General features: G+C 43.0%; 1 protein-coding gene across 4 annotated transcripts in view; it reads right to left on the bottom strand.

Moving 5' to 3' along the window:
- The window catches only part of IQGAP2 (IQ motif containing GTPase activating protein 2), a 299,037-nt gene that overhangs the window by 146,065 nt on the left and 127,054 nt on the right, over positions 1–25,918 (bottom strand). For all 4 annotated transcript variants that reach the window (XM_011284171.4, XM_019835765.3, XM_019835759.3 and 1 more), the window contains one exon: positions 5,319–5,475. In XM_011284171.4, coding sequence (XP_011282473.3) covers positions 5,319–5,475 — 157 coding nt within the window. The remainder of the gene's footprint in view (positions 1–5,318; positions 5,476–25,918) is intronic.

The raw sequence follows: 25,918 nt of genomic DNA, 5'->3' as shown, positions 1-25,918 counted from the left end.
CACAGAGCCGGACATGGGACTCGAACCCACGAACTGTGAGATCATAACCTGAGCCAAAGTCGGACGTTTAGTCAACTGAGCCACCCAGGCGCTGCCAGACTCATCTTTTTAAAGCCATGATGTCTCTGTTTAACATTTCAATGGCTTCCTCTGTAGTAACTTAGGATGAAATCACAGATCTTCCAGCCTGGCTGCGTGATGTGTCTCTGCCTCCATCCTGGAGTCATTTTTCACCACTGTCCCTCACCGCAGCCTTTCAGCCACTCCATTTGTCTAAGTTCTTTTCTTCCTCGAGTCTCTCAAAAACAGGCTCCTTCATCTCTGGACTGTACCCCCCACTCCCCACCCTTAAAGCTGCACATGGATGATTTTCCTCTCATTTTTCCTGCCTTAGAGTAAATAAACATCTCTTCAGAGAAACTCATCTTCTGTCTGTGGCTACCTGTCAACAACAGTGGCTTTAATTCCTTCCTTCATATACTCATCACAACTCACAATTGTGTACTCGCTTATAACTTGTCTCCTCAAGCCTAAGTGCCATGAAATCATGTCTGCCTTGCTCACCACGCTGCCTCGTGTGCCCAGAACAGTTCCTGGTACAAGCAGGTATTGTAAGCACCGTACAGATAAATAAGTTCTACCCCGTATGTGTTTCTATCATAGTACTTTATCTTCTTTCTCTGTAACTTCATTAAAATGTGTTATATTGTTTGTCTGCCATTGGAGCAGTGGTTCTCAAAGCTAGGTAGTACATAAGCATCACCTGGGATAATTATTAAGCGTGTAGCTTCCTGGGTCTCTGGCCAAGAGACTCTGCCTGCCTCAGTAGTCTCTGGTGGGCCCAGGAGCCCACATTTTTACACAAAGGCATCAAGTGACCCTACAGGAAGTCTGAGCATCATACCTGATGGAAGAGTATCAGACTCCAAGCACCTCCAGTATCAAAGCACAGAAGGAATGGAGTCCTTAGGCTTATTTGAAACTACTTTCTCTTTTCTTTTCTTTTTACTAAACAGCTCTTTCCCTTGCACCTACTATCCTACTATGGGCTACAGTCTACTCTGTTCACTGAGGACACTGCACGGACAACATACATGGTCCCTGCCTTCACGATAAACGTCATCATTAAGGTACACCATGCTGCATTGACGAGAGACAGTGTCAGGGGCCATAGCACACACGGCATGGTCACATTACTGCGACCTGGAGTCAGAGGTTGGGGTGGCCAGGGAAAGGGCACTCATCATTAGAAGGTTTAACTCTACTACCTAGGTCACCTTTGTAACCTTAATGAGGGGCCAGGATTGTACATAAGCTGGCGAACAAAGAGGACGGGATGGCAATGAGAGTTCTGATTGGCTCAACTCAGAGCCATCATTGCCCAAACTGAGGCCTTCAGAGTTCAGGGACAGAGCCTGTGCCTCGACACACAGCGCCTAATGGGCAGGTCGTATTTTATGGCTGCAGTCTAAGCAGACGCTGCAGTGAGAGCCCACACTCACTGAACTCATGGTTTCCAGAAGGCTTATCAAAGGGGTGGGCCTGTGTTAACCTGAGTTCCCTTGTGTCTCAGTCCCATGACTGGGTGCTCCTTGCCAAGGGCTTTAGTCCTACAGAACCTGTTCTTGACAGGAAGTTAAGTCTCCTGTTCACGAATATCTGACTCCTTTCAATTTTGTAAAATGAAGGAAATGGCCTTCACGTTTTATGATTATGTGGTAAATCACTCGAAGTTTCTTTCCAAAGACATTAGGCATTCTCAGAGATTTAATAAAAGGGGGGAAAAGGTGGGGGAGCACCTGGGTGACTCAGTTGGTTAAGCGTCTGACTTCGGCTCAGGTTATGTTCTCACGGTTCATAGATTCGAGCTCTGCATCAGACTCTGTGCTGATAGTGCAGAGCCTGCTTCGGACCCTGTGTCTCCCTCTCTTCCTGCCCCCTGCCCGGCTTGTGCTCTCTCTCTCAAAAATAAACAAACATTAAAAAAAAAAAAAAACTAAAAAAGAAAAAGGAAAAAAAAAGCCTCCTTTCTCCGGCGAATCAACAGAAGAGTAGTCTCCACTGGTCCTGTACTTTTTTCCCCACATCACAGCTGGCACCAACCTGCTCTCCGCCCCCCCCCCCCCCCCCGGTGCTATTTCCCTTCTCTCTGCCCCTCTCCTAGTATCATCCCTTCTTCTGTGTATCTGTTTTCCAGGGCCCGGTGGGCAGGAGTTGCAAACACAATACTTCCATCTTTCTTAAGGTTTTGTTCAGGAATGTCATCACCTGCCTGTGCTCCACAGGTATTTCATTTTGTAACAAGAGACTGGAAGTACTTCCCCTGTCCCAAAGAGAAGTGCTATTCATTCAAATAGTAGGCTCTCTGATGCCAGGAGGAAATAGCACCTGTATGAGTTGCCTTGAGAGGGTCCACAGTTAGGCTGTGGACAAAGTTGTATTCAAAGGTGTACGGTGTGCCAAGAGGAGAAACGAATTAGCCCAGCCTCTGTTCTGAGGCTCCACGTAAGATCTTGCTGGCCTGATTCTCACCACTCCCAATGTCAAAACAAAATACCCACAATTCCCTTTCAGGACAGGCTAGAGCCAAGCCCAACCTACTACCCTTTAACTCTGGCATCAAATCGACACAACTGTTAGTAGAAATAGGCCTAGGGCTTGGTAATAATCCTTCTAGAAGCAATGAAGAAAAAGACAAATCGTGCTGCAAAATGTGGACAAACGTTAATTTATTTTGTTGTGTGGGGATACAAATATTTTTTTTTCTGTTCTTTTTGGAACTAAAATAAGTATTTTTCAAAATTAAAAAACAGTAACTTTGCCTGACTAAATCAATGATTCAGTAAAGTCTTGTGAAAGGCTAGCATAATAAGTTAAAGGCTGGGGTAAAACACATGACTTGATAAAGTCAAAAGTACTTTAACAAACACAAACATTTTTTTTCCTAACATTATCCAAGGCAGAAAATTCTGCTCAGTTATCTTTTAGACTAGAATATGAAAACAAACGCAGAAGATTTCTCAATTCCTCTTCTCTATGGTTAGCCCAAATAGTAACTCAAACATTTGCTCTGAATTAAATACACATATTTTATCTATCTATGTATCTATGTATCTGTCTATTATAATTTATTGCCAGGTTAGCTAACATACAGGGTATACAGGGTATTCTTGGCTTCAGGAGTGGATTCCCATGATTCATCGCTTACAAACAACACCCAGTGCTCATCCCAAGGGCCCTCCTCAATGCCCATCACCCATTTTCCCTGCACCTCAAGGCCCCCACACCCATCAGTCCTCAGTTTGTTCTCTGTATTTAAGAGTCTTTTATAGTTTGCCTCCTCTCTATTTGCAACTATTTTTTCCCTAAATATACACTTTTAAAAAATAAATCTTGTTTCAATAACAACTGAAGGGTAGTGTGAATCATTCAATTAATGGGAAAGCATTCCATTTTCAACTAAGTGTTGTCCCTGCAATTTTAAGACAAGGAACTTTTAAAGATACTAGACAATCTGCAGCTAAAAAAAAAAAAAAACAATACAAGATCTAAATAGGGTTGACCCTTGAACAACACAGGTTCGAACTGCGTGGGTCCCACTTATATGCAGATTTTTTATCAATAAATGTACAGTACTATAAATATATTTTCTCTTCCTTATGATTTTCTTGAGAACATTTTCTTTTCTCTACCTTATTTTGTTATAAGAATACAGTATATAATACACATGACATACAAAATACGTGTTCATCAACTTATCTTATTGGTAAAGGTTTCTAGTCAACAGGAGGCTATTAGTTAAGTTTTCGGAGAGATAAAGGTAAATAGAAAAATTCAATGAGTACTGTTTTCTAAATCCCTTCTTAGACACTTTGCAGAAACTCATTTAAATTTTCTGTAAGTAATGTCAATATAGAGTATTATGGTCTTTGATTAACAGAGTCAAAAGGTGAGGTTCTGTAAAGTTGAACAGCTCACTCTCAGGAAAAAGCATTTTAAGGCACATCTGATTATAATGCTCCACCTCTTCCAACAAATCCCGGAATCGGAACTGATAATCAAACGCAACCGAGTGAATAAGCAGACAACCCAAGCAGATGGACACCTTCCCCTGTAAGATTAAAGAAGATCTCCCCAGTCCCTCTTCAGTTCCCATATTCCCTTTTTTCCCACAGAGGCAGGATTGTAGTTGGAAGGATGTAAATTAAGAGTGTCGGTTAAGGTTACTTTCTGAAAATAAATGACCATAAAATAAATGACACATACACACATAAGTTATATTCGGATTTCTGACTGCATTGGGAGGGGCGTCCCTAACACCCTCTTTGGTCAGGGGTCAATTGTACAACAGATTAAGAAAATAAAGAATCGCATTTCAAAGCAGCTTTGGAAATCCTGGCCCAAAGTGCACAAGAAATCACTTACTCCAGGAGAGAATACCACACACTTAAAAACTCCTTTTTGAAGACACATTTAATGGAGGAATCATTCACGTTGGTGTTTGCCTTTTTCTCCTTCATTTCTTAATGGAAAATGTCAAACATAATGTTGATGAAACAGAGTTAATGAACTCCTATGTACCCATCATTCAACCTCAACAATAATGAACTTATGGCCAGTCTTGAATCTCTTTCCATCCTCCTCCTGATTACTGTGGAGCAAATCCTAAATATATCACACTGTCTGTAAATATTTAGACATGTGTCTCTAAAATATCATTTTTAAAATTAAGACTATTGTTTATTTTGGTTTTGTCTTCTCCCCCGTGTACACTCCCAAATTAGCTATGAAATAATTAAAATTGGTTGCCTACAAAAAAATTAGTCTTATTTTGTTTTAAGCATTAAATGGAACAGAATTCCTCCTTGACTACTCAAAATTATTATTCATTGGATCACATTGGCGCTAACCCTTTGGGGCCACAAGTTCAAGTCCCAGCTGGGTACTTTACTCCTTGATGAGAACAAGGGAGCTAATAAACCGAGTTGGTGGCAGAAAAAAGAGGGTAGAGTGCCCTCACTTTTACATTTACTGGTGCTAATAAAAATGACCTCCATGAAGGAAGAATGGGGCGGGGAGTCTGGGAAGCCCCACACATCAGACGTGTCTCAGTCTCAGCCCAAAAATAGAAACGCTCTGCTTTGAAAACTGCTGCCGCCTCAGGAATCATTATTAACAGGCTTCAAACACCAAGGACATCCCCTCCCCCCATTCCACAAAATCCTTGTACAAACACTCAGAGTAAACACAGGGAAAGGAAATTAAATACTGAACTTTCACTTTTAGATGGGAGCCAAAACCAATTAGATCTCAGTTACCTTATAACGTGTTTGTTCCACATCATAGATCTTTTTCTCTGATACCATTTTTGGGGCAAAGAACTTGGCTAACTTTGCAAGGTAAACTCCATTCCGGAGCCCTTCTTCCAGTTCAGTGGTTGGTGGCAATTCTTCAACTAAGCAGACTTCCATCCACCTAGAAGGATGAAAAAAAACAAAACAAAAAACAAAACCTTCAAGTGACTCCAGTTGGGTAAGTCTGTGTAGATGAAGAGACACAGCATCTCGGTACGTCTGCTGGAGACATTAAAAAAGGGAGCACGATCTGAAACATCTTTAGCTGTCTGGGATGGGAAGAGAGAACTTTCTGGGTGGGCCAGGATTCAGAATACAGTATGAACAAGGGGGACTCAAAGCCACCGAACTCAGTTCCATGCCAGGGCTTGTCAGCTTCACCTTTGTCTGAGTCTCTGCCAATTTTCTTCTGTGGCAAAGAGTAAAATGGCCAAACCATTTTGTGCGGGTGGAATTTGTCTGCTGACATGAAAGAAAACGTAATTCCAAGTTTATGAACCCAAAGTGGAGGAGATTTTTGTAGGGCTGATGCCTTGGGGAAAGCATAGCCCAAGGTCTGGTAAAATCTGCAGCTTGTCTCTGTCCAGAAATGACTACCAGAGAAGGTAAGAAGGTGTGGAAAGGGGCATCAAAAATTCAAAAAGTTTTCTTCAAATAATATACGTTCCTTTTCCCAATACCAGGAAATTATTACAACTTTCTTACTTTTGCAGCAAAACGCAGTATTTACTGAATTATGAAAACAATATCTCAGAAAAAGATCAGATTAAATCTTAGGACATTGTGCCACTACTGTAGAAAAGAGAGCACCGAGGTCATTACAGGCTCAAGGACACACAGTGGGAGGGGAGGCTGGGCCAGCTCACATTTCAGGCTGGTGTGTTGAGAATTTGCCAGACTCATAAAGATAATCCTATTCCTATCTGTTCTCAAGTAACTATTAACCTACCGTAAGATCCAAGAGGTAGACGTGCAGGTGTTCAGCAAAGGAGCCCCCACCTTTGCCATCGATCCACAAACAAACTATTAGTATGAGTACCGTACCTCTACGGCCAGTCCCTGCCTAAAGACCATTAACACATCCGCAGATGATCTTATCAACATTTGGCACAAGAGAACACTGTTCTGCAATATTAACAAATGATCCTGATCCAAGCAGTGAATGTTGTAAAATATCTCAACTGCTTGTTGGCAACATCTTTTAAAAGCTCCGAGAACCCCTAATAAGCAATGGATATTTACTGACCGCTTATTAAGCACTGTAAAACATAGAATATGAGAAAAATACCAACATAAAAATATAAACAAATATAAACATAAACATGCCTTTAATTTTTTTTTCAACGTTTATTTATTTTTGGGACAGAGAGAGACAGAGCATGAATGGGGGAGGGGCAGAGAGAGAGGGAGTCACAGAATCGGAAACAGGCTCCAGGCTCCAGGCCATCAGCCCAGAGCCCGACGCGGGGCTCGAACTCACGGACCGCGAGATCGTGACCTGGCTGAAGTCGGACGCTTAACCGACTGCGCCACCCAGGCGCCCCTAAACATGCCTTTAAAGGGCATTGAGTATAATTGAAAAGGCAATGCAACTCCAAGGAAAAACCACAGAACCATATAAGAAAGTTTATTATGCCCGATGCTACATGCTAGTGCTTAAGATTAAGGCTGGGAGGGGTGCCTGGGTGGCTCAGTCAGTTAGGCCTCTGACTCGTGGTTTCAGCTCAGGTCATGATCTCATGGTTCATGGGATCAAGCCCCTCCCCCAGCTCTGTGCTGACAGCACGGAGTCTGCTCGAGATTCTCTCTCTCCCTCTGCCCCTCCCCCACTGGTGCACATGCTTATGTTTGCACACGTGTGCACAGTCCCTCTCTCTCTCTCTCTAAAAATAAACAAACTTAAAAAAAATTAAGGCTGGGAATAAAGGAGGGTGATTAGTTCATCACTGGACTAATGAGGGAGAGCGCTAAAAAGGTGATGGGACTTGGATTTGGCCTAGAAAAATAGAGTATTTGGAAAGGCAGAGAAGTGCTAGAAACCGGGGAGCAAGACAGGATAAACGCACAAAGGAAACATGGCTGAGTCATGGAGAAAACCCACACAAGACTTTGGGCTTCTGGGGCTCATGGAGAGAAAGGAAATGAGGCTGAATATACCAAGCCAGGCTCTGGAGCATCTAGCACAGGAGAAGTGTTGTTATCTGTGGCCAAAGGAAGCAGGGAGCTCCTGGCAGCTTCGCAGCTGAGGAGTGACACGCTGACAGTGGTAATTAGAGAAAATTCATCTTGTATGATGGATGCCCGGAGACAAAGCACTCTGTCAGGCCTTTCCCATTGGGAAGAACTGAGGGACTGGATTAGATGGGAAGAGATGGGAAGGTGGAAAGCCAGCAGACATTTTGAGAAAGCAGTAACAGGACTTGGTGGCAGTTTAGAGAAGGAGGTCAAAGGAAAGGAAAATATTACCAGGCAGGGCCTGGTGTGAAGAGAGCTCTCTGCATGGGGGACACAGCCCATGTCCACTGGGTGACCCCAAGTATGTCCCCTAAGCTCTAGGGGCCTGCTTTCTCCTCTGCTAAAGGGATAGGGAATTAGAAGGATGGGATGATGAGGTTCTTCGCACAACCTAAGATCCTAGGGAGACTGTGAAACTGAGAGAATAAGCAACTGGTAAAACAACATGAAGACCTTGACTTTCACATATCACATATGAGGGATATAAGGGATATGGGGTATATGTGAGCCTTGCTTCAAATCACGGAGGTAAGAGTACCACAAGGTTGAGAAATTTTTAAAAAATTAAGCAATAGATGATAATGTTGCTTTTTAAATAAAAATCTGGCCAAATTAAAAACCACAGTAGGCCAATTTTCTAATCTTTCTTTTTTTTAAATTTATATTTTAGTTAGTTAACATACAGTGCAGCATTGGTTTCCAAAGTAGAGTTCAGTGATTCATCACTTACATACAACACCCAGGGCTCATCACAACAAGTGCCCCTCTGAGGCCAATTTTCTAAGCGACATAAATTACAAATCAAGGTATTATGCTAATTCATATAAAAACACAATCTGTTTTTGAATAATTAGCTTGAAAATTTAAGAAATTGCATTTCACACAATATATAATTGCTTTATCACCATTCTGGGATTGGAGTATATGTGTCAGGAGTGGGGGAGAGGTAAACTTACAACTGGTTGTGGAAGGGGTTAAATTGACAATAGGGAGCAAAGGGCAGGAAGCTAAAATAAAAAGTGAAATACGGTGTTTTAGACTTGTGCTTGTTAAAAAAAAAAAAGATAATCACACTTAAAAAAAATTTATCGTGAGAGAGAGAAAGAGCATAAGCAGGGGAGGGGCAGAGGGAGGGAGGGAGAGAGGGAGAGAGAGAATCCCAAGCAGGCTCCACGTGGTCAGTGCAGAGCCCAATGTGGGGCTTAATCCCATGATCTATGTGATCTTGACCTGAGCCTAAACCAAGAGTTGGATGCTAAAGTGTCTGAGGCACCCAGGCGCCCCCGCACTTATTTCCGTCTACACTCGAATATATGTGCAGTTGGCTTCAAATACTAAGGATACCAAAAAGTTGGGTTAGCTACAGCCTATTTAAAATGCAGCCACTGCTAATGCTTATCACATTATGAACTACTCAAAGCAAAAGCCATCTCTTCTGCTTGTTTATAGACAATCTCTTTGTGCCTGGCAATGTGTTTACACATAGTAGGTAGCCGACAAATTGTGATTTGATGACAGATTCTGAGTGCGTCAGAAAAACTTTTCCAAGCATCACAGCTGCATCATAAAATCTCCTAGGACACTGCCAAAGATTTTTGAAGCATTAGGCATCAATGGAGGTATCTCCTTTTTGCTGCCTTGAAAGTTAAATGATGCCATTATCAATGATAACTCATATTTAACACACTGTTTTGTGCTAGAACCTGTATTTAATACTTCATGGGAATTATCACTTAATCCTCAAGATCACTTCATAAAGAGGTGCTATTAGGATCACCATTTTTATTCATTCATTCATTCATTCATTCATTTTTAATGTTTATCTATTTTTGAGAGAGAGAGGGAAGGAGGGAGGGAGGGAGGGAGGGAGGGAGGGAGGGGCAGACAGAGAGAGACACACACACAATCTGAAGCAGGATCCAGGTTCCAAAGTGTCAGCAGAGAGCCCATATGGGGCTCGAATGAATGAACTGTGAGATCATGACCTGAGCCGAAGTTGGAGGCTTAACCAACTGAGCCACCCAGGCACCCCAAGGATCACCATTTTTAGATGATAATCGGAGGCTCGGAAAAGCCCAATGCCACACAACTGGTAAGTGAAAGACCTCAAAAAGCTTCCAGGACCTCTGCTCCTCTAATTCTTTCAACTTCTCGTGACTCACCCAGGCTACTTCCAGAGCAGCACTAAGATTCCCATGGTTTGGAGACATACACGCTGCCGCCACTTTAGTGTAAGGTCAGAGTTGAGTCAATTTCCTGGGGATTCATTCATCCTCTTACGATTCCCTCTTGGTCACCTGTCTTGAAACGATGAATGGCAAAAGGCACGGGCTGCCTCTTGTGGTTGCCGTTTCAAGCAGGGATTGGGTATGGGAAGCTGAGTGCCTCTCCAAATGGAGTTACTTCCTAGAGAACTCCCGGAAGCCTAGACAAGATCTCACAAAGTCTTCTAAAATATACTACTTGGAAACTCCTCTCAATTATTGGTGTACGATTAATAAAAATTGACTGATACCAAGACTATTCTCCTGAGACAGGTGGCAAACCCTGACAAAATAATCAGATAGACTGGCTAGTTAACCTTGTTCTGACTGTATTAAAATACCTCACAACGAAGCAGAAACTATAGTATGCAAACTTCTAAACTAGCATACGGTCATGTGGGCTGAATGTCCTTTTGATCTACTTTTCAAAAGTATAAGGAAAGAACTTGGAACAGCGATACCCAATGGTTCATTCCAGAAGTAAGGAGACAGCTAGGAGTGATTGCTGACCAGGGTCCACATTTCCCAGTCCCACACTATCTGTTTGGGGTCAAGTGGCTGGGTTGTGATCACAGAATATGAGGGGAAATGATGTGCATTGCCCTGAGGCTTGCCTCAGGAATGTCTCCCATAGATGAGTTCCACTGTCTCTTCTGCTGTCCGTGAGCAGGATACCACAACTCATGAAAGCAAAGTCAAAGAACTTCCCTCAGCCTGGCTCCCAAATAACTGCGGTAAAGAAGTGCCTGTGCCCCCTCATTGTTGTCTTACATTACTGAGTGTTACAGGAGTGAGAACTGAACTTCTATTGTCAACTCAACTCAGTGGTTTATCTGTTAAAGAAGCCAGTGTTACTGAGCCAAACCAACAAAAATCCTAAGTGTGATTTTTACGGTCTGTTGTTATCAAACTTCCTACAACAAGCACAATGTAGAGACAACTGGCCTGATGTTCAGGAAATGTGTCTCTGTGAGGAGCTGGATGTACTGGAACGGTCTTAGTCCACGAGGCTAAAATCAGAATGGAATTCAATATGACAGTATAATTACATAATATGATTTTGTTTTATTAGCCGTTTTACTGAGAAATAATCCATACACCACACACGCATCCATTTGAGATGTGCAGTGCAATGATTTTTAACTTACAGGGTTGTGAGATCATCACCATTATCAATTTGGGAACATTGTCATCACTCCAAAAAGAAACTCGACAACCATCAACAGTCACTCCCCACTTACCCTGTTACTCCCAACCCGCTAATGTACTTTCTATTGATATGCCTATTGTGTACATTTCATATAAATGCAATTCTACAATATGTGGCCTTTAGTGACTCGCTTCTTTCATGAGCATACTGTTTTCAAGGTTCATCTATGGTGTAGGATGTATTAATACTGCATTCTTCTTTATGGGTGAATAATATTCTGCAGTATGGCTCTATCTCAGATTACATCAGTTTATTGACATCTGAGTGTTTCCCACTTTTTGGCTATTAAGAACACTGCTACTAACCTGTACACTAACATTAGTGTACAAGTTTTTGCATGGACAGAGGCTCTCGCTTCTCTTGGTCATACACCTAGAAGCGGAACTTCTGGGTCCTAAGGGAACTTTGTGTTTAGTCTTTTGAGGAACTTCCAGATTGTTCTCCAGAGCAGCAGCAACATTTTATATTCCCACCAGTAGTTTAAGAAGATTCTAATTTCTCCACATTCTTGCCAATACTTAGCTGTCTTTTTGATTAGAGCCATCCTAGTAGATGCAAAGTGGCACCTCATTCTGGTTCTTTTCATTTCCCTGATGGCTAATGATACTGAAAATCTTATACACTTATCACCCATCTGTATATCTTCATTAGAGTAATGTCTATTCAAATCCACTGCCCATGTTTTACCTGGGTTATCTTTTCATAATGGAATTATAAGGGTTCTTTATATATGATATACAAGTCCCTTATCAGATAAATGATTTGAGTGTCTCTCTTCATTTTGGGTATGTGTTGTCTTTTTACTTTCTTGATGTTGTCTTTTGAAGTACAAAAAGGTGTTTAATTTTGACGAAGTCTCATTCATCCATTCTTTTGCTGCCTGTACTTTTGATGGCATAGCTAAGAAACCATTGCCTAACTGAAAGTCACAAACACCTATGTCTTCTTCTAAGAGCTTTATAGTTTTATTTTTTTTTTTAATTTTTTTTTCAATGTTTATTTATTTTGGGGACAGAGAGAGACAGAGCATGAACGGGGGAGGGGCAGAGAGAGAGGGAGACACAGAATCAGAAACAGGCTCCAGGCTCTGAGCCATCAGCCCAGAGCCCGACGCGGGGCTCGAACTCACGGAGCGCGAGATCGTGACCTGGCTGAAGTCGGACGCTTAACGGACTGCGCCACCCAGGCACCCCAGAGCTTTATAGTTTTAACTTTCACATTTAGGCTTTTGATTCATTTTCAGTTATTTTTTTTTGGTAAATTTTGAGAGGTAAGGGTCCTCTCAAAGAATTCATTCTTTTGCGTGTAGATTTAGAGTCGTCCCAGCACCATTTGTTAAAAAGACTATGCTTTCCCCCCATTAAATTGGCATCCTTATTAAAAATCAATTGACTGTCAATGTAAGAAGTTATTTGTAGACTCCTGATTCTATTCTAATGATCTATGTATGGATGGTTTACATATGGATAAGACATGAAGTATGCACACAATAAAATCAAGCTACAAAGACCTCCTGTCGTCAAGAGCCTGGAGCCTGTCTTTAAAATCAACCTAAAAACCCTCACAAATGAAAACCAGAGTTGGCCTGTTGCCCTTGTACTGTTCTTCCCTGGTCCTTCTACTGATTACTCCCATTGAGCCACAACACCAGTATGTGAACGTCTCATCCCAAAGCAAAAGTCAAAGCTATTTCTTATGAGAATCTGAAGAGCCATTCTAGAACTTCATCTTCCTTTTCAGGACGAAGGCACTACTTTCCTATCCATGTGATTCTTCTCTTTTCTCTCTGTAGGGAAAGTTCAGATCACTCGCTAGGGACAGAGAAATTAGAAGTAAGAGGAAAAGGAATTTTCCTTTTTATCATTCGAGCAGCTTCTCAATTTTTTTTCTTTTTAGGTTAAGGCCAAAAAGAAAAATAACAAACGCCATTTTGTCTTGCAAGAGACCAAAAAAAAAAAAAAAAAAAACCTTATAGAAACCATGAGACAAATGGTCCATCCTACTGTGCTAACTTGTGCCTTGCAGAACATATGAAAGTTGTTTCACCGAGGCATTTACTATCTGAATTGTTATTCAGGAAATCACTAACTATAAATTTTGGTCTCTATCATCCAGCACTGTATGGAAGAAACGTCCCCAAAGGACAATTGCTGGCCACAAAAGAAAAACTGTGTGTTTTTTTCCCTGCACAAACCTTATTTTAAGGCAGGGTCTAGTTGTACGAACTTTCAAGTATTACAAGTCAATTCATCTCCCTAAATGTTTTGAAAATCAGCTTATGAGGTATTTAAAAAAAATAAAAGCAAAGACCAGATATTTTAATACGTCTAGTGTAAGTGGTCCCTTTTGTGCCATTGGGAAGTCAGATGTCAGGAGGACTGGATTAAACTTTCATGGTCAACCTTTCTCATTTGCTGGAAGCTGATGCAAAATGGTGACCCCAATTCAATCAGCCTTGTTAGCACAAGTGAACAGGGATGTAGGAAATCACACACTGTAAAACTGAGCTCCAACCTATGCTCATACAATGCTTATTTAGTTCACTATAAGAAAATGACATGGGGAATGTAAAAAAAAAATGCGTGAATTGTTTCCTTTAAAACACAGACATACAGTACCATGAGAACAATCAGTAGATGACTCCACATCTAGCAGGAATGGGGCAGACGTCCTTGGATGTATGTCTCACTCTCCTCTTGAGGAAGGAGAGGATACAGCAAAATCTACTAAGTCTGGCAAGCATTTCCCAAACTGTGTTCCACAGGATGCTGGCTCCATGAGATACTACCAGTGTCCTGGGAGGAACGGGGAAGGGGGGCAATTAAATTTTAAAAATGCTGCATTCGGGGCGCCTGGGTGGCGCAGTCGGTTAAGCGTCCGACTTCAGCCAGGTCACGATCTCGCGGTCCGGGAGTTCGAGCCCCGCGTCAGGCTCTGGGCTGACGGCTCAGAGCCTGGAGCCTGTTTCGGATTCTGTGTCTCCCTCTCTCTCTGCCCCTCCCCCGTTCATGCTCTGTCTCTCTCTGTCCCAAAAATAAATAAACGTTGAAAAAAAAAAATGCTGCATTCTATATCCTCTCTGGAAGATTCCTAAGTGGCAGTAATACTATGCCAAAAGCTCAGAGAATTCCTGAAGTAGGAAGCCAAGTTTACTTTCCTTTAACCTAATGTTCCCCACGGTTTTGGGCCACAAAACCCTTTTCCTTGAACACTTAGCAACATTTCATGTAATGAAAGAAATGGCAGGCAAGTGAAAGATGCAGTACAATTTGGTAAAACTGTGGCATCGGGGGTTACACTTTCTGGGTGCAAATTCTAGTTGCAGCACAACATCACTGAGCTGTCTGGAAAACAAAGAGACTTAAAAGTGTCTGTCCTCTAGGGGGGAGGGGCTACTGTATGGAGTTAACGAGAATATGTGTACAACGTTCGGCCCTGTGCCCAGCACTCAGTAAGCACCTAGCCAACATTAACCACAATTCTTAGCCTGTCCTCAAGTTTGACTATGGTCCATTTCCTTACCACACATAACCTTGAGAGGTTTAGTCCAATTCATACTTTTGAGAATCTACTACTGTTCCAAGGAGAGGATCAGGCAAAGCCCCTCAGTTTACAGAGCAGAGTCTCAGATTATCACTGATGTTGGGATGCCAAGAGTTCAAAGTTGTTTTGCGAATTCAGCTGAACAGCCTCAGTACAGCTTCTAGGAGAGAGCTGGCACCTGGAAGTCACACCTAAGATTCTCTTCTCTTGAACGAGTTTTTTCAGAGAATCTTCGTGGGTGAGTTATTTCTTAGAGAAGCATATTTAACGAATGTATTAACGGTGCTCTCCTTCCCCTTATGTTTCCCTTAGATGTGGGATAAGGAAGAAAGAGAAAGAAACATACAGGCCTGGGGCAGTGATGGAAATAAGGGAAGCCTGCAAACCTCGTAGGCCTATTTCTAACAGGTTGGGTAAGTATTTGAAGATTTTGAAAAAAAAAAAAAAAAAAAAAAGACAACTTACGTAAATTTTTTTCACAAAATACAGTTGCTCAGATACATGCTCGACGGATAATTCATCCTTACTCCAGGCACCAGACTTTACTATGCTTCTATTTAGGCTTGGCCCAGTTAACCACCTACCTGGATGTGTTATACTGGTAGTACCACGTGCTTGCAGAGATGACTGGCGTGACAGACACAGATACATGAACACAAAAAAGACATTTACATGTGCTAAAATTTCTAGGTAAGCAGACATCCCATAAAGCAAAGAGCCTATAAAATAAGAAAAAATCTTTTAACCCAAAACATGCACTTGGTTTTAATGTGGGAATTAAACAAATACATATACTTGAGAAGAAGTGTTTGGAGCCTTGGAGCCTCTGGGATCCAGAGATCAGGGCGAGAATGAGGCGGGTTCACAGGTCACACCTCCTTAGAATCTTCCAAAGTTTTCTGCCCTCTGCTGGTGTCTAATACATGTGCCCGCAGGTTCTCAGATATGCAACCTCCCCGGTATGTTCAAGCAGTTAGAATCTACTAGCACAAACTTTCTCAAGAGCAATCTCCTGATAGGATGGTAAATATTATTGCACACCTGTTAAGTTCAGGGCATGGTGCTTCATAAAGTTTCATTCACTCTTCCCATAATCCAGTGGGTTATCATCTTTAACAACATGAGGAGTCAGATACCAAGGAAGATGAAACATCATGTCGAAGATTGTATATAAGAGGGAACAGCAAAATAGGAATCCAAAGATCACTCGGCAGTGTGTACATTCACCACCACACTGTATGGCTCTTGAAAGAATAGCTGAAGAAACTTAAAATACAATCCAGATGTTTTACTTTGTGAATATAGTTTAATAAACACAGCTACGGTCCAAGATTTTTGTCCAACACCAAAACTGAAAATAGCCTCCATGTCTAATAAAATCATGTTGTGGCCATTGTTTACAGTGTTATATAGCCACTAAGGATACTTTCAAAAAATATCTAAGAAAACTGGGGCGCCTGGGTGGCTCAGTCAGTTAAAACGTCCAACTCTTCATTTCAGCTCAAGTCATGGTCCCAAGGGTCGAGGGATTGAGCCCCACGTCAGACTCTGCGCTGAGCACGGAGCCCCCTTAAGATTTTCTCTCTCTCTCCCTCTCCCCCCCCCTCTCTCTCTTCCCTTCTATGCCTCCCCTACTCGTAGACACTCTGTGTCAAAAATAGTTAAGATAATGGAAAAATACTGGTGGTAAATTTCAGAGAAAAGGACAGGAGGCAAAATTATAAAATTGATAATCCTATTTCTAAAATTACATATATATAAATAAATGCACACAGACCAGAAAAAACATACAGCCAATATTAACAGTGGTTTTCCTTGTGTAATTACATAACTGGTGGACTTTTTATCTTTTCACGTATCATTGTTTTGTCATAAGCATGTCTTATTTCATAAATAGAAAATAATGAAATACAGCGCATTCTCAAGTTTGTCTCTTCTGCATATATAAAGACAAGAACTGGTTTGCTGATTACACCAAACACTTGAGCCAACATCAAGTCTTGTGGTAGAAACATTGAAATACTGATAAAAGCCGGGTGGAATAGGAGTACAGGGAAAAACGGCAATTTGTGATTTTAATCTAGTTCGCGATGGAGGACAGAAGCAGGAGAAAACTAAAAGAAAACACTCTAAGCTTTTTTTTTTTTTTTTTCTTAACAAGCATATTGATTGAGACACCTAACTAGTACAATTCCCTATGAAGGAAAACATTGAGTGCAGGTATCTTTTCACGTGCTTCTAACCATATCAACCATCTGGTTTTAAGGCTCGGAAAGTGAAGGAAGAATTATCATTAATAAACATAATAAATGAAATATTAAAAAATCAGAAGCACAGCTTGGATTAGCCTTACTGCTTAACACGAGAGGAAATAGAGAAAGAAGAAATTGTTATGCAAAAAGGCAGGACTTGAAGATTTGGAAAATTCTCTGCCTACCAACATTGCAAAAAAATGAGAAAGCATGTTCTGGAGGAACAAGGGGTGTGGCTGGATAATCACTGCCTGAGAGTCCCTCTCATTCATCTCACAGTCAGGAAGGCGTACAGATGGGGCTACAACAGCAGAGACACTGCCCACTTAGACTCAGACAAGTGTCTTGTCTCTACGAGGCAAAGAGGAAAAAGGTTGTCAGACCTCTGGGATTCTACGGTCCAGACAGCAAAATTATCTGGCTGTGAACAAGAAAAGGGAAGAATGAGCCTGAAGGTGATTCAGAGACTGACAAGGCTGCCTTCCTACCCCAGGTCCGGCCTCTGTCTCCCCCTTGGTTTTACTGGGCCATGCTGCTGCCCCAGGGGGCCTGGAAGGCAGGGCCACCTCCTTGATGGCCAGGACAGAGTGCCAAGAGGATGGCTCATGAGCCTTAAAATCTAATGTAACTTGCCCTGCTTGGTTTTGACTTGCTTGGGATCCGTGGCCCCTTTCTTCTTTTTACTTTCTCCCTTTCAGAATGGGAATACCTGGGCCTGTCCCCCACTATAATTTGGAAACATGCAACTTGCCTGGTCTCACAGGTTCATGGCTGTAAAGGAATTTTCGCCTCAGGATGAATCTTTTTTTCCAACGTTTATTTATTTTTGGGACAGAGAGAGACAGAGCATGAACGGGGGGGGGGGGGGGCAGAGAGAGAGGGAGACACAGAGTAGGAAACAGGCTCCAGGCTCTGAGCCATCAGCCCAGAGCCTGACGCGGGGCTCGAACTCACTGACCGCGAGATCGTGACCTGGCTGAAGTCGGACGCTTAACCGACTGCGCCACCCAGGCGCCCCAAGAGGGTGCAGTCTTATGGACAGAAGGGTGTCCCCTCCAAAGTCCCATGTTGATATCCTAACCCTTAGTGGTTCATAATGCAACTATATTTGGAGAAAGAGAAGATTAAGTTAAAGTGAGGCCATCAGGGTGGGCCCTAATTCAGAATGACTCGTGTCCCTATGAGGGAAGAGCACAGATACATCCCGGGGCAATGTACGCACAGAAGGAAGGCAATGTGAGAAGACGGTCATCTGTAAGGAAAGAGAGATGCCTCAGGAGAAACCAAACATGCTGACAAGCTGACCTTGAACTTCTGGCCTCCAGAAATTCGAGAAAACCAATTTGTGTTAAGTCCCTCATTCTAAGGTATTTTGTTATGGTAGCCCAAGCAAGGACACTAGCTAACCAACCCTCCCCCCCAACATTTATCCCCTACAACCCCTTACCCAATTCCATTTCTCTTCACTGCATGTATTGCTACCCGGCAGATTACCTCATATTTATTTGTTTGACTGACACTTACTTAAAGCACCGTCAGCGCAAGCTCCCGTGTCGGAGAAGGCATACAGCATGACAGGAAAGCACAAACTCAAGAGCCATGCTGAGACTGAACCCAAACTCTGCCGCTCACCTGTCCCGTAGCTGGGTTAAGTTGCTTAGCCTGGGTCTCAGTTTCCTAATTTCCAACATGGGGATAATAGTAATACTGATGCCGAAAACGGTCAGCGAATAGAAGAAAAGCATGACACCAGCGTCCTACAGGCGGTAGGCACCTTCCGTGGTCGCTCTGGTAGCTGTCGTTGCTCCCTGCAAGCTCCCAGGCCCACCCTCGGCACAACGGCCAACATAATCCACCGAATGCATCTGTCCTCCGCTCTATTTGTTTAGCTGTCCCCTGCCATCCATACACTCATGGGGCAGCAATTATGCCCGCCTCTTACCAGGTCAAACATGCCTTTTCCTCTCGTCAGTCTGTGGCTTCCCCTTCGTTAACCCAGCCCATCCCAGCCACCTGCTCCACCAAACACACACACTACTGCCTTACCCCAGCTAAAGACTTAAGAGGTATTTAGTAGAGGCTATACAAATGTTTACACGTAGGCATGGAAGGCAGGCTTCCCCTCTGACGGGCCTCCCAGGACACCGATAATGCTGTTCCCAAACGACTACAGCACATGGGTGAGCTCAGCACCGAGCAGGTACTCGGCACTGATATGAATGTATTCTCACACTAACCTCATGAGATGGCTAATTATTTCCCTCTGAGAGAGAGGGAATGAGGCTCAGAGTCAAGTATGAACTTCTCACGGTCCCACAGCCAGTAAACAGGCTTCAATGCAAGCTCAACGTCGCCTCCGCAGCTCATGGGTCCCACCACACTCGACTCTGCTCTGACAGCTCATTTACGATGAATGGGGTGAACAGGGCTCATGCTAACTTCCTAGGGATCATCACTTCTGAAGCGTAAACTCACAGTGAAGCCTTCTCTAAAACTCAAATAAGCCAGTTCAGATCTTCACAGACTGTTTTCCCAAAGCGAGGCGTACCTGTGCTTTAACAGAAGGTGAAGAGAACGTATTCTTTGGGACTGGCTGAAGAGGCTTTCACTTTCTGAGGTGTCTGTGGGGTGCAGCGGATCACTGGACTTTGGGTTCCCCCAAATCTGGCTTATGAGCTTGGTTCTACAACTCATTAGCTGTGGTTACCTTTGCAGGCAGCCGTCAACCTGGATCCAGACTTGCCCTTTCAGAAATTTGGGCACAACGCCGGCGACCTTACAAAGATGTCCTGAGAATTAAAGCAAATACCGTATGTGGAGTCACCTAGGGAAAGAAAGGGCCTGCCATGCAACAGGTGTTCAAGAAACAACTGCTCACCAAAGAAAAAAAGGGAGATAGGCAGGTGAGCATTAGTTTCAAGTGTAAGATTCCAAAGGAGCCATCAGATACCACATATTCTCCAAGGAGGGTCTTTGCTATGCATGCAAGGAGTCTGGCCACACTGGCCTGAACATCTAAGATTCAAAGTCCTCTGGAGGGAGGCTGCAGGGGCAGAGGATACCTTGCAGGAAAACCAGCAAATCCAAGTGCGTAGAAAACTGAACTAAAACACTGGGCTCTGTTCACCTGGCTTCTGAGAACTTGCTACAGGGTGAGATAAGGCTGTAAGGTTCTCGTTCAGTGCAAAACACCTTCCATTTTGCAAGGTAGCCATGAGCTGGGGTGCAGAGAAAAAGCAAAGAACTTCAAGCACTAGACAGGAGCAGTTTCCTGGCAAATCAACACTCATCTGAAGCTTCCGCATAAATTGTGGCCTAACAACTGAAGGCTTGATGAAGCAGATTCTCCTTCCTGGGTTTGCCTGCATTGCGCATGTGACCTAACCACAAAATAATCACTGTTCTTGCACTTTTTAACGTTGCTTTGCCTCAAAGTAGCTGGAAAAGGAAAGCAGCAAGGTTAACAGGCTCACTTTGAACTTGGCTAATTTGCCACAACCGCTCTCTTCCCTCGACTCTTTTTTACAACCCTTTTCTACTTTCTAACCAAATGTTCGGCATGGAATTGTTAAACAGACATTCTAGAACACCAAGAAAATGTCATAGCTAAAGCCGGGCCCTCTTTCAAACCTTCGGAAACGTTACTGTCCAAAACTGCATCCAGTGTGGATTTTCCTTCTTCTCTTCCATCCTTAAACTACAAGGACCGGCCCTTCTGTGCAAAGTTAACCCTCTCCTGGAGACGGGAAAACAGGCAAAGATTCGAAGACCAATTCTTCTAGAGTCTTAAAGATCCCCCCCAAAAAAAAGTAGCTCTTGGCAGGTAGTACTGCACAGCGGAGAAGACACTAATGAGAAGTTTAAGGGCAAGACGTGTCATTTCAGTACCATACCAAGAGTCCCTACCCCCTCCAGCTACATCCTTTGCCCAGTCATTACTGATTTCCCCCACCCCCACTACCAGCTGTACCAAGGAAGTGACAAACGGGGACTCACTAGATGCCATCAATCATTGTCACTAAGAGGAGAATGAAAAGAATCCAACAAATGTTCTTGCAGATGCCTCCCACGGTCCACTCCCACGCCACCCCCTCTTCGTGGATACACATCTTTATGAGCAGCCAGTCACTTTTTAACAGCCCTTCAGTTGGGATATGTGAGGAGCAGACAGAAGCATCCCCAGGACCATTCTTCGTCATACGCACGTCCATGTTTATGGTTCCCAGCTCACATGCTCCCCAGCCAGACTGGAGCAGGGCTGTGCACCCACTGGCTGCTGGTGACCCAGACGCTGTAGAGCAGAAAGGCTCATGACAAACACGGTGCTGTACGTGCAGGAGGGTTGGCGGCAGGGAAAGGATGCGCGACACAGGTAGCAGATGGCGCTCTCCACAACTCCTTCTCAACAGAGAGCCTGCGGTTCCTTATTTCTCCGCTGACCACCGTGACACTGATAAATCAATTCCCATGGCAACAGCTCTAAGTATACCACTAAAAATAAAAGAAGTGGGCTTTAAATGGAAGACAGACACTTGCATGCATTCTGGGAATACAGCGAGAAGCAGAATGTGGCAAGTTGCATCATAAACCACAGGACAATTTTCCTCTTTGACTCCATAATCCCCTACTGCACATCTATCCTGGCAAGATGATGGAACGAAAATGACAAAAACAAAAGACCAAGTGTGTGTGCAAGGATGTTAATTACAGCGATATTAAACATAACTTAAAAGTTGCTTCACAGCAGACACTTCGAAATTATAAATACAGATGAAATATGAGGCAGCCATTAACATTTGTGATGATAACTTAGAAAAAGGGAGGAATAATGATGTAGTAAAGTGAATAAAACAAGAACACAAACTTATGTTTTTCTGGTTTTAACTATGCTAGGTATAGCCTGCTATGAAAAAGTTAGAAAAGTTGATATACTAGGTTGGTGGAATTGTAAGGTCTCTTAAATTTGTTTTGATGTGTTTATGATAAAAATTAAGGTCAAAGAAAAACTGGGGTAAAAAGTCACCTCAATTACTTCAACTGTTTCCAAAATCTCAGCTCTGCCACACAAGGGTAGATAGCAACTAACTAGATGTACACCTAGCACTAAGAATGGAGCTTTCAGAGCCTGGTAGGAAAAGACTCTAACTAAAAATAACTAAAAGCTAAAACTAAGATGGCCTCACCTCTGCCTAAATTAAAAATACTGTTGATCCTGGAACAGCGTGGGGGTCAGGGGCAATGACCCCCACCACCGCAATTGAAAATCTGCATGTAAGTTTTGACTTCCAAAAACTTAGCTACTAATAGCCTACTGTTGACTAGAAACCTTACCAATAACAGTCTATTAACACATATTCTGTATGTCATATAGGTTATAAGGTTATATATCATATTCTTAGAATAAAGTAAGGCAGAGAAAAAATGTTAAGAAAATCGTAAGGAAGAGGAAATCCATTTACAGTCCTCTATTTATTATATAACCCCATGTTGTTCAAGGGTCTATTGTATTTTTAAGTTCAATTCTGTGCTGTTCAAGGGTCAACTATACCTATGAGATACATAGAGATACATGGTATCTCATACCATATGAGATACAAGAATATACACAGCTCTAAATGACATATTTTACACATGTCCCAATAGTTGCCTGTGGGAGGGAGGAGACAAGGGCTAAAAAGAACTTGAAGGGAGCCCAGCATAAAAACGTGGCCACCATCATGTGACCTGTGAGACTGTGTGCCGCTCTGGGGAGCGTGACTAGCTGAACCTCTGCCCCTAACGTTTCCTCTCTGAGACAGGTACCATGGTCCCAAACACTAGTTGCTTTACATAACGGCCATTCCATTCAGCCCCGCATTCTAGTTTTCCTTCTGTTTACAACAGGGTTAAAAGACTGCAGGAAATCATCATTACTGAAAAATACATAATCATGTTTCCAATTGTGTACACAACTTTGTTACACAATTGCCTAACCGTTTTACAGCAAGATGTGAGTGAATGTAGAGTTTATGTATATACATCTGGTATTAGGACTATATGTAGCTATTCAGAAATGACAAAAGAAACTAGCAACAGTGACTACCTCTGTGGAGGGGAACTGGGTAAAAGGAAGACGTAATTCTCACTTGTGTACTCTCTTTTCCGACCTTTTAAATTTTGCACCATGCGCATTTATGACCAGATATATTTCAAAGCACTTAATCCACCCACCCAGCCTACGAAATATTACAAAACAGGCTTGAGAAGTAAAACGTTCCAATTATACCAGAATCGGCAGGAATCCAACCCAGTCTTCTCCAAGCTCCCGCCTCGGTTTCCCTTGGCTAGATACCATTCCTCCCAGGTCCTTTTTACCCCGCTCAACCAGAATCAGCTCACCAGGTGGCAGCATTTTGCTGCTACACTAGCTGTAGATCTTTGATTTTTATATGTAGGTTAATTATTAATTAGAGCCACCTAGATTATCTTCCCAGGACCAAAGGCAGCTGGGGACTGCGTCCTCTGTTAAATATCTCCACCCTTGAGTCTGTATGTCTTGGCAATGAGAAATACAGACGCCCCTGTGATGTGATGGCAGGAGCCCCAGGGGGCTTCAGAAGCCTCGGGTCTTAAGGAAGCCATGTTAACAAGTTTTTCAATTCGGGTCGTTTTCATAGGACTCCATTTCTTTACTGTGTGCCAGCTCTTGAGTCACAACAGCAGCTACCTGGGGTGGAATGGTCATCGAGAGTGGGGAGACGGGGCCAGCAGGCCAGCAATGTCTGGCCCCACTACAAAGTGGTGCCTGTGGGACCTGCCCCTATGGCATGTTCCAGAACTGGGCACCTCAACTGCCAAATACAGTGAAATCTAAGAAAGCCTTTGACATGCACAAGAATTTCCAGACAGATAATTAAGGACCACTTCACTTGTCTAACAATTTCATCATTGTTCTGTATTAAAATAGACACCAGAAATCGAGAGAACTTTTTCCCGTGGCAAACCCTTAAAGGAGGAGGGCAACACAAGTCCACCACACAAATGAAAAGGAATCTTGCCCCACCCACCATGGGGAAAAAGTGACAGGCAAGTGGAGTTTTGAGGGGGGAGCTCCACGAAGCCAGAAAACAAGCTTACTAGGCAGTGACAAAATAAAACTTAAACTACACCGCAGAGCATTATATCTAGTTAGGAAAAAGAGGGCCGACAGGCAAAGATTGATAGACACAAAAAGAAATTGGCTGGAAAGCAGGAGACAAACATACTGCTGAAATACACACCATGGCTTCCCCTCTGACAGGAAGCACAAATCATCAGGACCAATGCAGTGACTGACATGGAGCTTTCCAGCTCAGCTGCCTGGACAAATGACCAAGAGAGCTTCAGAGGAGAGATGTGGAGAGTGGAGGCTGGGAGGAGAGCCCCCCTCAAGCACGGGGACACCTCCTCACATGCTCCTCCCACCACTACTACCCTCATGTTCACTTAAGGCTTCACCTTCAGGGAAGTCATTCGCGACCACACAGAGAGAGCTAGGTTGCAAACCACTGGGAGAGTCACGCGAAGGTTTTAGGGAACAGGAGCTGGTTGTAAGAGAACACTATCACACCCTGGTGTTCTTAGGTTTCAGGAAATGTGGCTTGATGAACGGTACAGCCAGCTCCGGGCAATAACAAATCATGCCGCGAGGGTGTTCTGGGCCGGCTCAGGTTTCACAATGCTTCCATTTCAGGGCTGCAAGGCAGCCTCACCTAACACCTTCCAGCACCGATCATCTGGAAGACACAGGATCTGAAGCTGACCAGTTACCATCTTTACCGTCTAAATATCTACAGACATTGCTAAGTGTATTTCCAGACCACAGACATCAACTGCGTGTGTATCTCAAGCCACAATTCTAGCACATACATGGAATATTAAATGGATAGGCACACACTCACAAATAGAAAGCATATGCGAACAGCAGCTTTCTCAGTGTGATCACTGGTAGACAAGAACAAGCAGGGACTCAGAATTAGGTGGTGACACCGTGATACATCACTAAGCCAGCCCATGACAGAGCTACAAGAGTACGTGTGCCTTATGTACACACAGAAACAGGATTTCAAATTATTCCAGCTAAGAAGGAGCACTCAGATTTGAAGAAACTTTTAACTAGTTGGGACCAATCTGTTGGCCAGACTTGTCCCCAAGGGCTTGAGGCCTACAACGATGGATACACGATTTCAGAATTTATTGGAAAGTGTCAGTGGAGGTATTAAATAATTAGGTGGAGCAGAAGTATTAGTCACTTCTCGTCACTTACCTTATGGAATAAATCTAGACTAGGGTTAGCCTCAGAAAATCCATTCTAGCCAGGCTTGCAAACAGATGCCTGCAGGGGTGAGGCAGGTATTAGCAAGGGGCAGACCTGGCTGGGAGAGGGCTCTGTGCTACTCAGTCCTTCACTGTCTTGTCAGAACATGAACCACTGGGGTTCTGCCTTCAAGATTTCTTTGCAAGTGAGAGATCCAAGTTCTTACAAGCTTTTTTGATTTTTAAGAGCTCAGAACTAATTAAAAAATAGGTAAACACGCTGTATGTCGAATGAAACACATCTTAAACTTTTATAACATTACAAAGGGAAGTGAAAATATGTCCCATGAGTATGTTTTCAAATAGGCAAAGGTTGGCCATACATTTCTAAGGTTAACAGAAGCTCTGTCTGAGCACAGTCTTGAAAAGTAGAGTTAAAAAAAGGCAAGACACTATATTTACATATTTTGTTTATGATAAAAACACATTAGAAGCTGCACGAAAGTAAAACAGGGACACTGAGGAAATGCAAATCAAAGCCACAATAATGTGTCACCTCAGTGATCTATTACCCAGGAGGAGGATGGCTATGTTAAAAAAAACACACAGAAAATAACAAATGTTAGTAAAGATGTAGATGAATTGAAGCCCTCAAGTACTATTGGTGGGAGTCTAAAATGGTGCAGTCACTTGGAAAACAGTTGGGTGGCTCCTCTATGAATGCATGACTCAACAATGTCACATTTGGGTACATACCCCCCAAAATTGAAAACAGAGACTCAAACA

This window comes from Felis catus, chromosome A1, assembly GCF_018350175.1.
Source record: "Felis catus isolate Fca126 chromosome A1, F.catus_Fca126_mat1.0, whole genome shotgun sequence".
NCBI classification, from domain to species: Eukaryota; Metazoa; Chordata; class Mammalia; order Carnivora; family Felidae; genus Felis; species Felis catus.
The sequence above is the reverse complement of the archived record's forward strand: the minus strand, read 5'-3'. Positions and strand labels throughout refer to the sequence as shown.